The following is a 17,343-nucleotide window of genomic DNA, read 5'->3' as shown; positions in this document are numbered from 1 at the left end:
AAAATTGGGGATAATGGTTTCCACACAAAAAAGTAAAGACAAATATGGTATAAAATGAGTTGCTAAACCCGAGACTCCAGTTTTATTTCCTCTCTATGACTTTTCCCCCCTCTTTTCTCTGCGAACCCTAAGCCTATAGGAGGATATTGTAACGTAAGAGTGTCGACTTAGCTGTCAGACAAGACTTAATTCAAGTCCACAGATGAGTGTATTCATGCATGAAATAAAAAATATAATCACAATACCTTCTCTCATATTATTGCCATCAGAATAAAATTAAATACGAATGTAAAGCAATCTCTACTTTTTTTTTTTTTTACTGTGTCTTAGAATCTAAGAAAATTGCAAATGTAGGTATTGGGTTCTGCGTCTCTTTTCTACCTATTGATTGTATAACATTGCAATATAATTAGAAAAGCAATGTGGTCTGATCTGAACTATGCTCCCCTCCAAACTCACATGTTGGAGCCCTAACTCCCACTGTGATAGTACTGAAAGATAGAGCATTTGGGAGATAATTAGGTTTAAATGAGGTCATGGTATGGGGTCCTGATGATGGGATTAGAGCCATGTGAGGACACAGCAAGAAAGCAGTCATATGCAAGCCAGGAAAAGAGCTTTCACCAGAACCCAACTAAGCTGACTAGTCTTGAATTTCTCACCTCCAGACCTGTGAGAAAATAAATTTGTTACTTAAGTGACCCACTGTATAGAATTTTGTTATAACATCCCGAGATGACTGACACATGAATCCCCTAAAACTTTTAAATTTCTGGAATCAAGAAACCTCTGTTCTAGTCCATTTAGTTACTCATTGGCAAGGAAAAGTTAAAATACACAAACATTGTAAAGACTAAAAAGAAGACAATTCCCACTGCCTTGGAAGTCATTTGGGTATTAATCAGAATGAGAAAAGAAAATGGGAATCAGAAGAAAAGAAAAAGAATTCTTCACTGTTTGCCTCCAACCCACCTTACAGGTTTACTCTCCCCAATCTCTTACTTTTCTTGACCTGAGGTCTTTACTGACCTCCTGAGCTACATTTTATGAGTTAGGACAGATTTACTTCTTACCTAGATCTCTGCCCCAGGATGCTGACCCACATGGACCATATTCCCTAGAAAACTGGGTTCTCTTTGGCTTTGGCCCAGGTACAGCCCCAGTAAGTGGTCAGAGAAAAAAAGAAGAGTGGGAGATGAGATTATTTGTTTCCTTATTTCCCTGGTTCCTTCCCTGCAAGGTTGACATAAATTAACTATGTCTCTCACCAAAGCTCAGCGATTCATTCGAGATGGCCAACTCTTCCTCCCTCTGAGTTCCAGCAATTGATCCCTGTTCCCTGTGGTCTATGCAAGGTAACAATTTGAGGCTACTAGGCCCCCTCACCCACCCTCCTTTGAACTCTTTAATGGATCCCCTGCATGCTCAACTTTGAAAACAGACTTTTGGAAAAACAAACAAAAAACATTGTTCAAACTGCCCTATTTCTATGTGTATGTGTGTGGGTGTGGGTGTGTGCGCCATTTGCTTCCTTTTGGGACATCAATCAACACACACATCTTTATTCATGTAGTACTCTCATGAATTCTTCTTCCCTCCAACTCTCTGGTCACCTTCTAAACACGTTACCAAGTGTGCTTGAATGTTGCTGCCCCTCTGTTATCTCCCTTGTTACCATGACAGAACAAATGAACTGTCCACTGATATTTTGCTCTAACAGCACTTTATTTTAAAAGCACACATGGTCCACATATATATCACAATTCAGTACAAGCATCACAGATCAAGGACAGCACCTGATATACAGCACTCAATAATTATGTTAAATTTCTATGAAACAACTTGAGAAGGTTTTTTTTTTTTTTTAATATAACAATGCTATTAAAGATGTGTATTTTAAAATAATGAATAACAACAACAAAAATACCTTTAGATACATTAGTTTGGCTAAGCATCCAGGAAGAAAAAGTATTAAAGCTTGAATAAATATGTCTCCTTTTCCTTCAGGAATGTAGTCTTCTTTCTTTAAATTTCTATAGTATTGAAAGTTTTTTTTTTTAATAATTTTTTATTTTTTATAAATATATATTTTTATCCCCAGGGGTACAGTATTGAAAGTTTAATTCACCTTACTATAATATTTTTTTAAATATGTTCTATTTGGTAAACTCACACAAAAAGGAGACATTTATATGACCACATTAGCAGTGAGGCATTTTCTTCCACAAATTATTTCATTGAAAATGTTTTACAGAGAAAACAAAGCTATTATCTCAATGGTAGGTAACATTTCTTTTTTTGTCAGTGGTTACCAGATAATTCATAAGAGAAATATCCTTAAGTGAGTTAAAGGGGTCAATCCCTTGTGAACTGAAATAAATTTTGAAGTTCAATTTAAAACAAGATTTTTAATTACCGAGATAGACTACCTAGGGATAACTTCAAATTGAAAGGCCAAAAATCTCAAGTTAGTTGTTTTTTTTTTTTTAATAGAGAATTTAACCCCTCCCTCAAAAGAATCTGATACATCATTTCCCATAAATGAAAAATTAATGATATCACCACCATATTAACAGCATCTAAATGTTTCCTCAACATTTGAAATATCTAAACACTATGAGTAATATTTTGGGCCTAAATTTCTAGTTATTTAACCTAACAGAAATTTTTAGAGGATAATAATGAAAAATGATTATGCAATAGTTTACTTGATACTAAACACTCACTTTATGTTAGACATTGATTTTCAAAGCCAAGTGAAAGGTAAAAGCTACATTTTTTTAAATCATAGGATCATTTCATCTCATCTAAGTCAAATAAATTTTTAACAAAAACATAACATAGTGTACAAAACATCTTAATTTGTTTAGGCTGCTACAGCAAATCCTACAGACTGGGTGGCTTACACCCAACAGAAATCTAACTCTCGCAGTTCTGGAAATTGGAAGTTTGAGATCAGGATACCAACCTGGTTGGGGAAGGGCCCACTTCAGATTCTTCTTGTATCTTCACGTGATGGAAGGACTAGGGATCTCTCTGGAGCCCCTTTTATAAAGGCACTAATCCCATTCAGAGGGCTATATCTTCATGAATTAAGCACCTCCAAACCCCCTCCCACTAGCACCATCACATCAAGCATTAGGACTTTAATACACTTTTTTTTTGGAGAATACAAATATTCAGACCATAGCAGAAAGTATAAAGGATTTGGAGTTGGATGGGAGAGGCAAATGTTTACCATTATTCCCAGTATATATTAATAATCATTCATTCCTTGTAATCACTTTACCCCTGTATAAAAACAACTTGTGAAAATTCAGTCACCATTTAACATAAGAAGTTGGTAAGGAGTCAGAGCTCATAAATTTTTCTAATTTACAATGACAAAAAAATTTTAAAGGGTAAAAAAAAATTTTTTTTAATTAGTAAGTTTAGTTCTTAAAAACAAAAAACAAAACAGAACAAATGGCCATAAGGCCTAAAGTGACACTGAAAACAGTAAGAGGAGGCGCCTAGAGGGCTAAATATTTAAACATCTGCCTTTATCTCAGGTCATGACCCAGGGTCCTGGATCCAGTGGCACATCAAGCTCCCTGCTCAGCAGAGAGCCTGCTTCTCCCTCTCCCACTCTCCCTGCTTGTGTAGTGCACCCCCCCACCCCTGTCCCTGTTTTAAATAAATAAATAAAATCTTTAAAAACAAACAAAAAAAGAAAGCAGTATGAGAACAGTTGCCTTGCCTCACAGGTTCCTAAAATCAGGTCACATAAACAACAGAAGAATCAAGTTCTTTGGCTTATTCAATCAAAAAGTGGATCTAAAAATGGCATTAATAGTTGATAAATACTTCTCGAGTGTCTACTCTGTGCCAAGCACTGCTCTAAGAACTGAGAATAGATAATATTAGTAAACAAAACTGGATAGGCCCCTGATCTCGTGGAGTTTATACTAACTTGGAAAGGGATTACTTATATTAAACATTAAATCCCTCTTATTGTATACTGTAGCTACTTATTTGTCATTTTCATTATAAATTAAGATCCCTGGCTGCCATCCCATGTCAAAATGTCTCTTTATTCCAGATAATATGCTCTTCTGGTAACTATATTATTTGTGGCAGTATTTCAGTCATTCTCTGATGTATGTAAAATTTCATTATTTGTAAAACAAAACAAGCAACCTGCAAAACAACCATACAAATACAATATATTTTGATTTTATTTTAAGTAACTCAGTTAAAAATGTTATATAACAAATACCAATGAAAATAATAATCCAGTCACGGGATTCATCATGATAAATGCTTTGAATGTAATCATTCTGTTCAAAAGAGGGAAAGAAAAAAGGAGACATGGAAATATTACATAATTTTATGAGCACTAGATAAAATCAAGTAAATGTTAAAGGATTTAGATAACCTTTCACATAATCAAATGCCTGAAATCTATAAACCAGGCTGTTGGACCCATCCTTCAAGCCTCCCTTGAGGAGACAAGAGAGGCTGCTATATGAGCTCTGTAAACCCCGAACACAGAAACATATGGTTAGCCAAAGCAGAGGGCATGTGAAGCACACTCAGCCTTCCTCTGACAGGCAGGCCCCGAGGTAATCCAAGTAGGCTTAATTTAACACGAGACTCGTAATGTTAAAGACCAGAAAGAAGAATAACCAGGAAAATCATGTCCCTAAAATGCATGGTTCTCCAACGCACAATAGCCCCTTCATGTAACTCACCACAAAATCAATTTTTTTAAAGATTTTATTTATTTGAGAGAGAGAAACAGAGAGAGCACACACAGGGGGTGTGCAGAGTGGCAGAGGGAGGAGAAGCAGGCTCCCCAGTGAGCAGGGAGTCAGACATGGGGCTCCATCCCAGGGTCTTGGGATCATGACCTGAACTGAGGGCAGACACTTAACTGACTGAGCCACCAGGTGCCCCCACAAAACCAATTTTATCGAGACACTCTTAATAGGTAAAAATTCTCTCCACATTCGCTGATTTGAAGATAGATTTCATCTTTCTATTAAACTGTATGTTTTTCAAACTAGACTTCTGCAGTTACTCAATCTCTCCTTACATAAAGTTTCCAAAGTTACTAATACAATAAGTTCAGTACCTTACCAAACAGTCCCAATATAACACAATTTAGTAATGATGTCTCTTAAATTTTTATGTTTAAACATTTTGACTATTTCCCCCATAGTTATCATGCATCAGTTTATATTGTAATATTTTAAATCAAGCTTGAAAATGAAACAAAAAGAAAACAAGTTCATATCAAAACAGGAAGGTAGAAAGTACCTTTAATTTGGACCCATGAGGTACAAGTAGAGAATTATTCTTCTTTGGTGGGATATAAAGCTCCCACTTTCCATAATCCAGTTTTTTATATGGGTACGAAAATGGATTCCAATCATCTAAAAAAATAAAGAAGATTAGTTAACAATAGCATGGTATGACTAATACTTGATGAATTTCAAGTAAAGCATAATATGCTGCTTTCTTGTACAGAATCAAATTGTCTAAAAAACGTTAAGTTTTCTAGGGTGTTAAGTAAAATACTCTAGCCATTTAGAAAAAATCAGGTTATTTTATATTTATTTTTAAGAAATATATTTGAAAGTTTGCCTTTTGCAACTTAAAATTAAAAATTACAACATTTTCAATTGTCCTTCCAATTCCAATATGTCTATCAATAAACAGATTGTAAAAGAAAATAAATGGGCCCTTTTGTAGAAAACACCATCAACAACTGGAGTGAATACGAAAAAACAGAAATGTATTCTTGGTGATTAGATAAGATATATCTCATGGCAGAAAAAATGATGAAAAATAATTAAAACCATATTTCATTTATCCAAATCTACAAGTATATGATAGAATTGAGTCAAAAACCTAAAGAAATGCCACAAGCAAGAAAGGTAGAAGGTTATAAATGCCAGGAAGCAAAGGAATGGTAGATCACAGATCTCAGAAGAAAGTCAAAATGAATAGACCCATTCACACAGGAAAACAAATCAGTAAGTAAAGGACACACTGCTTAATAAGCAGTGCTGTGACAACTGGCTATCCTTATGAAAGAAGGAAAGAAAGAAAAGAAAGAGAGAGGGGTGCCTGGGTGGCTCAGTGGGTTAAGCCTCTGCTCAGCAGGGAGCCTGCTTCCCCCGCCCCCCTGCCTCTCTGCCTACTTATGATCTCTCTCTGTCAAATAAATAAATAAAACCTTTTAAAAAAAAATTAAAAAAAAAAAAAAAGAAAAGAAAGAGAGAGAGGAAGGAGGGAGGAAGGAAGAAAGAAATCTCTACCCAATACCATGCCTAAGAATCATCTGAGCACAGACTGATGCTTAAATATGATAGGCAAAACTGTAAAATGTTTATAAGAAAATACAGGGAAATAATAATCACCCCAGGTATAAAAAGTATTTTTTCAACAAGATACAGGGCACCTGGGTGGCTCAGTTGGTTAAGCAACCGTCTTCAGCTCAGGTCATGATCCTGGAGTCCCAGGGCTCCCTGTTCAGCGGGGCATCTACTTCTCCCTCTCCATCTGCCCCTCACCCCACTCATGCGCGCTCTCTCTCTCTCTCTCTCTCTCTCTCTCTCTCATTCTCTCTGTCTCTCAAATAAATAAAACTCTTAAAATAAATAAATAAACAAGATACAAACATAAAAACTAGGAACAAGCCTGATAAATTTGACCAGTAAAATTATCAATTTATCTTCACAGATAGATTGATGGATAGACAGAATGAAAAGACAAACTACCAATTGTGAGAATACACTTAAAATGAATATACCAAGAAAGAACATCCAAAACATATGAAAAATGGCCAAAAAATGATAAAAAAGAAAAAACAACAATAAAAAAACAACAAAGACTTCAGTGGAGGACACACGAATGGCCAAGGAGCATGTAATAATGCCCAAACTCACTATGATTAGGGAAACACAAATTAAAAGAACAGTGAGACTCCATTTACCACCCACTGGATTAGCAAAACTTAAGAGCCTGAAAATATCAGGTAGTCAGCAAGGATTATAAAATAACACTGCAACTGAGAGTATAAATTAGTAAAACAACTTGGCATTGTATAGCAAAGTTGAGATACATTCCCTGGAAAGCCCAACAATCCTAGCCCTAGGTAATAGCCTGGAGAAATTCTGACAAATGTGCACAAGACAGCATCCGCAAATGCTCAGTGAAGAACTGTTTGTAATAGCAAAAAATGGAAGTGATCAAAATGTAAGTCAGAAACAAAATGAGTAAATAGGTTTTGGTATAATTAAACAATGGAGTGCTATACAATAGTATAAACTAAAGAACTAATATATATATGCAAATAGCTAAAGCATGAATGTTAATTTTAAAAGGGTATGAAAGAATATCATTTATACAAAGTTCAAACATATGCAAAAGAGTATTATACAGCACTTATGGATATATAGGCACATAGTAAAAATATTAGAAGAAAAATGAGAATGTTAAACACCAAATTCCATGGGTGATTTCCACTGGATAAAGGAAAATTAACATAGGACATTTCAATAATATCTGTAATATATCTTAAGGTAGGTGGTGTATGGAAAGATGCTTATTACATTATTTGTTACTGTTTAAGCCTAAACTATCTCATAGTTCTACAAATAACTGGGCAGCACTATGATGCCATGCACTGTATGGCACTGACATTAGAGTCTTAGCAGATGAAGTAAGAAAAGCATCAGAAGGCTTTTATGCCATGATTTCTTTTTTTCCACACCAACTCTTTCACCCCATCAGTACTGAGGATCTTTATCTCCAGACACTCTGAATGTTGGGGACGGAGTGAGGGTAAGAGACAATATTTAAATAAAGAAATAAAGATCTTTCTAAACATTTCCCTACTCCTCACATGAAGACAATCTGAAAATGTCTGAAGTGGTTTATATTAAAAAACAACAGGCTCTGTGTCCTTATATGTTCCTGCTCCTAAAATCTCAAAAATATCTGACCTACATACAGGGTGACATACCTTTACCAAAGCAAAGAATTGAGGGCATAATTAGAAAGAAAAAAAATCTTGAAATAACAATATTTAGATACTGTAACACTTCATACGTTTACTATATTTTTTAAGCTAATCAGTTAAGACAATTAAACTTAAGACAAGTGACAGATCTTTTCTTGCTTAGTTAGATCTGAAAATAAAGGGTACAGTTCATTAGTTCATTCATTCATTCATTAAATATGAACTCAATGCTTAATATAGGCCCTGCTCAATGCCAAACTCAAAATTAGTGTTCAGAAAGACAGTCATATCTCCTCAAGAAAAGGTTAAATTGAGTCAGAGTGCACCAAAATGAATAAATTTATAATACAGATTCACTAAAAATTTAACTATAAATAAGATTTTATTACTTTGCAAGTGAATCTTCAACTATATGGGTTATTTACATATTCAGACTTATTTAAAAGCTGTTTTCAGTAATGGAAAAATAAATGTGCTTTTGAATATTACTGATTGAATATCAGTTTAACTAGTTCCTCAACTTGCAGTCACTTGACTTTTAAGGTCAATTTAAACAAGTATTAATATTTATATAAAGAAAATACTCTTACTGAATCACATTTTCCTTTTATAAAATCTTAAGAGTTCTAAATCCCCTAAAGCATATGTTGATTATTTATAATTCCACATTATGAATTTTTTTCCTTTTATTATTACCCCTCCTACTCATGGAAACTCAGGTGTTTACTTTTACTGCAGTTACATTTTTCTTCCTAAACACCACCCCTGAAAGCAAAATTTAAAACATCTTCACATATACGCCTCAAGAAAATCCATTCTACCAACCACCACAAGTGACGTAGAATACATCTAAAGATTTCATATGAGAAAGGGAGAGGAATTTACAAGGTATACATGCATGAAACAAATTAAGATTTTTGCATTAAACAATTGTCACCCCATGCAAATCCCTCTTCAGCCACATCACTACCAGTCTGTCATCTCCTCGACTCTTTTTCAGTTACTGTTAGCCCTGAATTTTCCTCACTCAACTTCCTTTATTAAGTAATGTTGCTTTTTTCTATTGGACACATGGACACCAATAAAAATTCCCACTTCCACAGTACAGCATGCATATGTAAAACTGTTTCTTGTAAAATGGGTTTTCCAAAATGATTCATAAGATGAGATTTTCTCCAGGGTATAAATATATCTAAGGCCCAGAAACAGAATAATTTAAAAAAATGGATTTGGGCGCCTGGGTGGCTCAGTGGGTTAAGCCGCTGCCTTCGGCTCAGGTCATGATCTCAGGGTCCTGGGATCGAGTCCCGTATCGGGCTCTCTGCTCAGCAGGGAGCCTGCTTCCTCCTCTCTCTGCCTGCCTCTCTGCTTACTTGTAATTTCTCTCTGTCAAATAAATAAATAAAATCTTTAAAAAAAAAAAATGGATTTGGACCTGTTCTTATAAACTTAACATTAAACACTTAGTTAAGAAAGAAGGAACAAAATTAAGGTACATCTAGGCATAACTGCAGAAACCACTTGTGAAAGTACACAGTTAAAAATAAATAAACAAATGTTTAACATCAAATGACCAGTATAAAAATTTTGTTTTTTTAAAGATTTTATTTATTTATTTGAGACAGAGAGTGAGAAAGAGAGAAAGCACAAGCAAAAGGGGAGGGGCTGAGGAAGAGGGAGAGCAAACACCCCACCAAGCAGGGAGCCTGGCCTGGGGCTCCATCCCAGGACCCTGGGATCATTACCTGAGTGGAAGGCAGATGCTTAACCAACTGAGCCACACAGTCGCCTCATAAATAAAATTGAGTATTTTATTTGTAAATAGAATAGAATTAGCTTCATAAAAATACGAGAGGCAAAATAAGAAGTTGAAAGACAAAATTTAGGGAAATTTTTGTCTTGTGAAATAAGTCATGAGACTTTATTCTTAAACATAACTGAAAATAATAACAATAACAATAATGATAAATGATTCTGGGCCATACTAGAGTAGATCTGAAGAGATACTTTTGGAACCAGATTACCCAAACATTTTTCATTTTAACCTTGTATGACTTACATTCTGAGTACACAAGATAGCATTAACTTTATTTAAGTACTTAATGCAAATAGTTAATATCCGTATGTAGGCCTCAGGATAACACCAAAAATAGCACCATCACCACATGGAACAATTGTTCGTGTCTCTATCCAGTACAGAACTAACACTGAGAGTTCTACAGTTCAGTGGTTCTCAAACTTCAGCTCATACCAGAATCACCTGAGCTTATTAAAACAGATTGCTGCTACCCCACCCTCAGAGTCTGGTTCAATAGATCTCAAGTGTGGACTAATAATTTGTATTTCTAAAAAGTTCTCAGGTGGTGTTGATGCCACTGGCCTAGGGACCACACTAAAAACAACTGCTGGCTCAATAGGTATGTTCAGGCATTCTCTACTCCTAGCTTTGTGAGTGATTTTCTAAATTAAATTAGATTTATGGACTACCAAATAATGCCCTAAATCAACTGGTCAAGGAAATTCTGAAATAAGAAATATCTTTAATAATCTTTCAAGGTCAACATTACTCACATGAAATTCAGGATTTAGAATTTGGGAAGAATAGGGTTATAAAGCCCAGAGGATGACAAGTGAGATAAAGATAATAGAACAGATATAATGTATAAAGGAGCTGGAATGTATTAATGTAAGGGAACAAAATTTGACAAATTTGAACATAAAAAGATAACATATATTAAGACCATTATTCAATGTACTTATTAATATCTATAATAATATTTTCTAAAATATTATCAGCAAGTAATCACTTGGTTAAAATGTTTGAGCCACTGATCACTGCCTGATTGTGAATAGAAATTTGAAGCCATTTATTTAGAAAATATGAAAGTTTTAAAATGTTAACATATTACCTTATTTCCCTTTCTATGCCTCATTTCTTACCATAATGTAGACATCGCCAGGTTCAAGAGTTAGGAATACCCAAAACAATGTGTTTACTTATACTAATTTTGGTCAAGTTTCAAGATCATGTTTGCTGTTAGCATAAATTATTTTATTATAACATTTTATAAGACATTCAGTATTTATCAAGTTATGGTGACCTGACACATTTTTAAAGAAAACATGTTAATAGGTATGTTATTAACAGGCTAAAATATATCATCATATTTGGTAATGCAAAAGATTCTATTTGTCCATAGACTCAAGACCAGCAGACAAAATTCAAATCGAGATATGGAAAAGAAACAATGTGTATGCACAGTTTAATATGAACTGCAAACACACATTCGATATAGGCCATCAAACATTAACTTAAGGTCACTGCATCAGGAGAACAAACTCTATATTTATCTCAAACCCAACAACCTTTCTTTTTCTAATGTAATAATCCTCACATAAAATTCTTAAATGTCAACCTCCTTCAAATATTCCCAAACTCTTTAACTCACAGTAAAGTATTTCTCTTCATCAGCTCTTAGCCACCTCATTTCTGTAGAGTTCCTGAGTTTCATATAAAATTCCCTTATGTATTGCTGAAATCAGTCCAACTTACTATGTAGAGTCTTACACCTCTGATGTGGATGCTTGTGCGCTGAAGAACATGGTCCACACTTGGGCCAACCCCTGCAGACTTCCCCAGCAGGGACACAGATTCCTGGTGAAGGCAGCAGATAAGGCTAACAATGTAAGGCTACTACTGGCCTGTGTGGCACATTTCAGTCACTTTCTATCTGCATGGATGTCCCTTATGTTATAACAGTTGTTAAATATTTGGAATATCACCTCCTCAAAGCAACTAAATACCCTTCTTCATAATTCTGTGTTATTTAATTGTTTCAAGCTTCATATCATGTGCCATTTATAGACATCTAAGCAAAGTTAGCTTGCCAAATGGAAGTTTGGGGGACTTCTCTCATATCAAGAAAGCATTTGCTCTGTTCCCAAGAAATCATAATGTTCACAACTGAAATCTCCTATGTCATTATCCCTACCTACGGATTATGGGAGGACCACACAAACCAATTGGGTGGAAGGCAGTAGTTTTTTCTGAGATATATCCTTGTGATTTTTTGACATCCTTTTTTTTTCTCCTCCAGATAATTCTTTCCTTTAATTGGATGCCTGGGAACTATCATTCTTCGACTTCGGCTGGCAGCTGGTACCCTGGGGATAATCTTATTGAGACCTCCAGCATTATTTCTTGGGGGAAATTCTCTCAACACACGTTAGTGAAGGCTACCTGTGCTTTTCAAGAACATTCTGATAAAATCAGAATGCCTCTAACTTCAGGACCAAGTGAATACTAATATCTTGATATTATAAAGAACAATGTTCAGTCCTGTGAAATATAGCTTTCTGGAAATTAGAAAACAAATCAAATAATCTAGAGCTTCGCTTACTGAACTGTTTTTGAAGGCATGCATGGAAGAAAAGGGCTCCATGATCAAAACACATGTAGCAAATGTGACTTAATTAGAATTAACCATGTTTCTTTATTACAGGAATAGTATTTATAGTATGGTATTTTTTATGAAAGGAGATAACAAATGAATAGATGTAGTTTTGTGATTTTAAGTAGCATGAAAATACAACCCCCCAAAATGAATAGAAATGATTGTGTATATAGGGGAGGAATAACATAGATTAGTAGTTTAGGATTGTACCTTATTATATTTTGACTTTAGAACTAATCAATTCATACAATTAGGAACAATTCATACAATTAAAAAGCTGATTGTCAGAAATGGAGAAATAAGAAAAAAAAATCCCTTAAAATAGAACTGAAATAAATGAGCCTATGTGATGATATTTCAAGCCTATGGTAATTAGATCATGACGGTAGAGCCCTCATCAATGGGGTTAGTGCCCTTACAAAGGAGACCCCAGCTAGATCTCTGATCCTTTCCACCATGTTAGGAGACAGAAAAAAGACTGCTGTCTATGAACCAGGAAATGGATCCTCACCAAACACCGAATCTGCTGGTGCGTTGATCTTGGACTCCCTAGCATCCAGAACTATAAGAAATAAATTTCTGTTGTTTATAAGCCACCCGGTCTATAAAATTGTTATAGCGGGCCAACAGACTATAAAACAAAGTTTATCTCTATTTCTACACATACCAAGAAATTTCCACAATAAAAATTTAAAAACTAATGTGAAGTCTTGTATAAAATATTTGGCCAAATCTCTGTTAACAATTATAAAAAAGTTTTCGAAGAGTAAAAGATTTTAATTTATGGTTCTAAATACAGGTTAACAAACTACTTTCTAGATAGGCGGTGCTAGTTCATACTTCCAACAGCAGCATATAAGCATGCTCAATTATCCATATCCTCATCAACGCTGGGAATTATAATTTTAATAAGGCATGCCAGCTCGCTCAACCAGGGATCACTAAGAGAATGAGGCCGTAAGGCCCCAAAGACCCACTGTATACAATAAATTAATTTCTCTTCAGTACATCTAGAATAGTATTCATCATGGCCATACTTGGGAGAATTTAGAAAACAGACGTTAAATAATTATCTGCGTTCTGTGGGTCAAATGAAGAACTAACATGAGAAAAGTTGCCTCTAATTATTGTCCTAGGTATAACAGATAGCTTTTGATACACAGTGTTTGCACTTCTTTTTGAAACAGGCTATAATTATAACTTTTGATTATTCTCTTTTCTCCTGTTGTTATTTGGGAAGAGTTGGGTGGTGGGTATTGTATTTTTTTCAAACTTTTTCATTTATTTCTAGTTTTATTAAAAGAAATTAAAATGTGGTCTATCTTATGGCCTAATTTGGTGGTCATCAATCCAGTTATTTATTTATCAATCTATCTATTTTTAATAGTATAAACCATTCAGTTATCTCAAAATAGATTTTATGGAACCCCAGCATGAAAACTACAAAAACAAGTGAAAGCAAGGTTGCTCTGCCTGAAGTGGCCCTTCCTAGCTGGCCACTCCTCACGATTTATTGTTCTATCCAGAGCCTGCTACTCAAAACACAGTCCTAAAAAGTGTTCTGATACATGATCTACCTTTGTAGATATTTCACAGCCTTGAAAAATATGTAATTTGTTTTAAATTCTCCATTTATTTTTAATTTAATTGATTCAGCACAAGTTAAGATTATACTAAATTCTATCATGGCAACTGGGTCTGAAAATCTATCCAATTTCTAGCAATTCTTGCCATCTATACTTGACCAAAAGAAAGTATTATTTGGAACATAAGGATAATGGCATTTATCTTTGCTGTGACTTCTGTTATTGATTTCTAGGCCATTTTGCCTTAGTTTGTTTTTGGTCTAGATTTGACCATCCTTTTATTTTATAATCTTTAAGTGACAGTAAAGCAGGAGGAAATTAATAGTTAAAGCTAGGAAGTGATATAATATTTGCTTAGAAAGAACAAAGAAAAGACAAAATAGGAAAGGGAAAGCATGGGAGAAAGGTATAATGCAATACAATAAATCATCAGGGGCAGCAACATCATCCTGTGGGCCAAGAATGGCCCTTGATTATGTTTTAACCAACCGTATATTGAGCTGTATCCTTCCATGTCTGGAAATATCTGGAGCTAAGTAGGGAGGCTCTCTTAGAGTCCACACTCCAGCTTACACTTTTATGCTATGTAACTATGGATCGAAACTTAACCCATTTCTAACTTTCCTGGCTTCAGCACAGATTTGAGTTTAGAAACTCTTCTCTACACAACACTATCTTTCAACTTAAGCTGTTCTACCTGAACTGGCCCCTGGGGTGGATGTATGTCAGAGGTCTACAGCAATCAGGAAAGCAATTATACAAGGCTCCCTCCTAACCCTACAGCCACTTAAAAAAGTATACCAATGAAAGTGAAATAGTATTTTCTAATATGTCTAGCGAAGTGACAACTCAGGTGTCTGTAAAATGGAAAATTTTCTATGTCAAAGAACACTATCAAGAAAGTGAAGACAATTTACAAAATGGGAGAAAATATTTCTAAATCATGAATCTGATAAGAGGCTTAAGTCTAGAATACACAAAGAACATTTACAACTTAATAATAAAAGGACAACCAAATTTTTAAAATGAGCAAAGGATCTAAATAGGACTTTCTTCAAGGAAGATGTAAAATAGCCAATAACCACATGAAAAGATGTTCAACCTCATTAGTCAGTAGGAAAATGCAAATCAAAACCACAATGAGCTATCATTTACAATGAGATGACAACAGTCAAAAACATCAATAATACTTATTGGTGACACTGTGGGTAAATTGGAAACCTCACTTACTGCTGATGGAAAGGTAAAACTGTGCAGCCACTTGGAAAACAGTCTGAAAGTTCCTCAAAAAGCTAAAGATATAGTCAAAGTAACTATTTGACTCAACAATTCCATTCCTAGTTATATACCCAAGAAAAATAAAAACATATGTCCACAGAAAAACTTGCATATGAATGTTCATAGAAGCATTACTCATGACAGTCAAAGGTAAACACATGCATGTCCATTAATTAATAAATGGATAAAGAAAAATTTGCATATCCATACAGTAGAATATTACTCGGCCCTAAAAAAGCATGAAGTACTGATACATGCTACAACATGGAACCTTGAAAACAATACACCAAGCATATGAAGCCAATCATAAAAGACCACATATAATTACATTTATATGAAATATCCAGAATAGGCAAATTTATATTAAGTTTTGGTTGCCTAGGGCTAGGGGAGGGATGGAAGGATTACAAGGTGATAGTTGTAGGGTACAAGTTTTCTTTTGGGGTGATGAAAATTTTCTAAAATTGATTGTAACTATGGCTGTACAACACTATTTTTAAAATGCTAAAAACCATGGAATTGTATTCTTTAAATAGTTAAGTTGTATAGTAAGTGAATTCTATCTCAATAAAGCTGTTAAAAAATAAAAATAAATATTTTAAAGGGCAGATAGCCTTTATCTGTTCATTCCTATTGAGCTTTTTGCCATACACTAAAATCAGATTGTATCAGAGATAACCATAAAGGAAAAGACCATGTAGGGAGACATATATAAAAATTTAATGCTGAGAAGATAGCTTGGTCAATAAGGAGAATAAAGAGTCAAGCTGGATACCTTAAGACTTCTTTGAAGAGAAAATGATTAAATGTTTCAAGACTTTGCAAAGGTAGAACAACTTAACTGTATTAGAAGATGGGGGGAGGGGCGCCTGGGTGGCTCAGTGGGTTAAAGCCCCTGCCTTCAGCTCAGGTCATGATCCCAGGGTCTTGGGATCGAGCCCGCATCAGGCTCTCTGCTTAGCAGGGAGCCTGCTTCCCTGTCCTCCTCTCTCTCTGTCTACTTGTGATCTCTCTCTGTCAAATAAATAAATAAAATCTTTTAAAAAAAGAAGAAGAAGAAGAAGATGGGGGAAACAGGCTTTTAAGAAAAAAAAAAAAAAAAGATATCTTCTTCTGGAGCCCAGACTAGCAATAGATTTATGCGTGATTACCAACATAAACATAGCTGCTGCTGATGATGTTAGAACTTACGCTGGACTGTGGAAGAGTCCTATAAAGAAAGGAAATCTATAAAACTATCACAAAACCCACTCTCTTAAAAAAATGGTTTAAGCAGAGGCTGTCTCATATGATACAGGAGTGAAGAGTTTTATTGTGATAGAAGTAGTAATAAAAGTCATTACATTAACAAAAGCTAGGATGACTTGGTGACACTGATGGCAGCAACAGTAGTTATGGATTATCCTCAGAGCTTGACATTCAATATCTAACTCAATTATCTCAAAAGTCCTACAAAGTAATACAGATTTCATTTGATGGATGAGGAAACAAGCTCAAAGAGGGAGAACAATAAAGCCAAAGTTCCACAGCTATTAAGTGACAGAGCCAGGATTTGAATCCATGATGGTTTGACTCCTGCTTCTGTCTATACGTACCCTTCTCCTGCACAACATACATAAACTGTCTGGACCCAGTCCAGCATCTCTCTACATTAGAAATGTACATAACACATATTGGGCTCTTAACTAGATTTATGTCTGCACTGCAAATAAAGGCTATTCTTCTGGTATCTTGTGTTTTAGGAAATAAATTCTGCATGTGGATTTTTTCATTAATAAAAGGCTTACTGTAAATGTTTGCAAGCCTTAAAACCGTTAGGCAGGTCTGTGGCAGTTACACTCGAGAAAGAGCTGCATTAGTCTGTTAAATGCAGGGCACTCTGGACCGCAGTGTCCAACCAAGTCACCATTCCCAGCCAAGCAACGGATAGAGCATGGGATTCAGGATACTCCCTAGACATTCAGCCTTAACTGTCAACAATAATCCCGTCATCACCCTTGGTGTATAGCCATAT

At 35.0% G+C, this 17,343-nt stretch overlaps 1 protein-coding gene across 1 annotated transcript in view; it reads right to left on the bottom strand.

Annotated features, from left to right (window-relative positions):
• Nucleotides 1-17,343, bottom strand: part of GBE1 (1,4-alpha-glucan branching enzyme 1) — a 278,156-nt gene that overhangs the window by 183,918 nt on the left and 76,895 nt on the right. The window contains exon 3 of the mRNA XM_059164440.1: nt 5,302-5,417. Within this exon, the coding sequence (XP_059020423.1) occupies nt 5,302-5,417 (116 nt within the window). The remainder of the gene's footprint in view (nt 1-5,301; nt 5,418-17,343) is intronic.

Source organism: Mustela lutreola, chromosome 2, assembly GCF_030435805.1.
Source record: "Mustela lutreola isolate mMusLut2 chromosome 2, mMusLut2.pri, whole genome shotgun sequence".
In the NCBI taxonomy this organism is placed as follows: Eukaryota; Metazoa; Chordata; class Mammalia; order Carnivora; family Mustelidae; genus Mustela; species Mustela lutreola.
The sequence above is the reverse complement of the archived record's forward strand: the minus strand, read 5'-3'. Positions and strand labels throughout refer to the sequence as shown.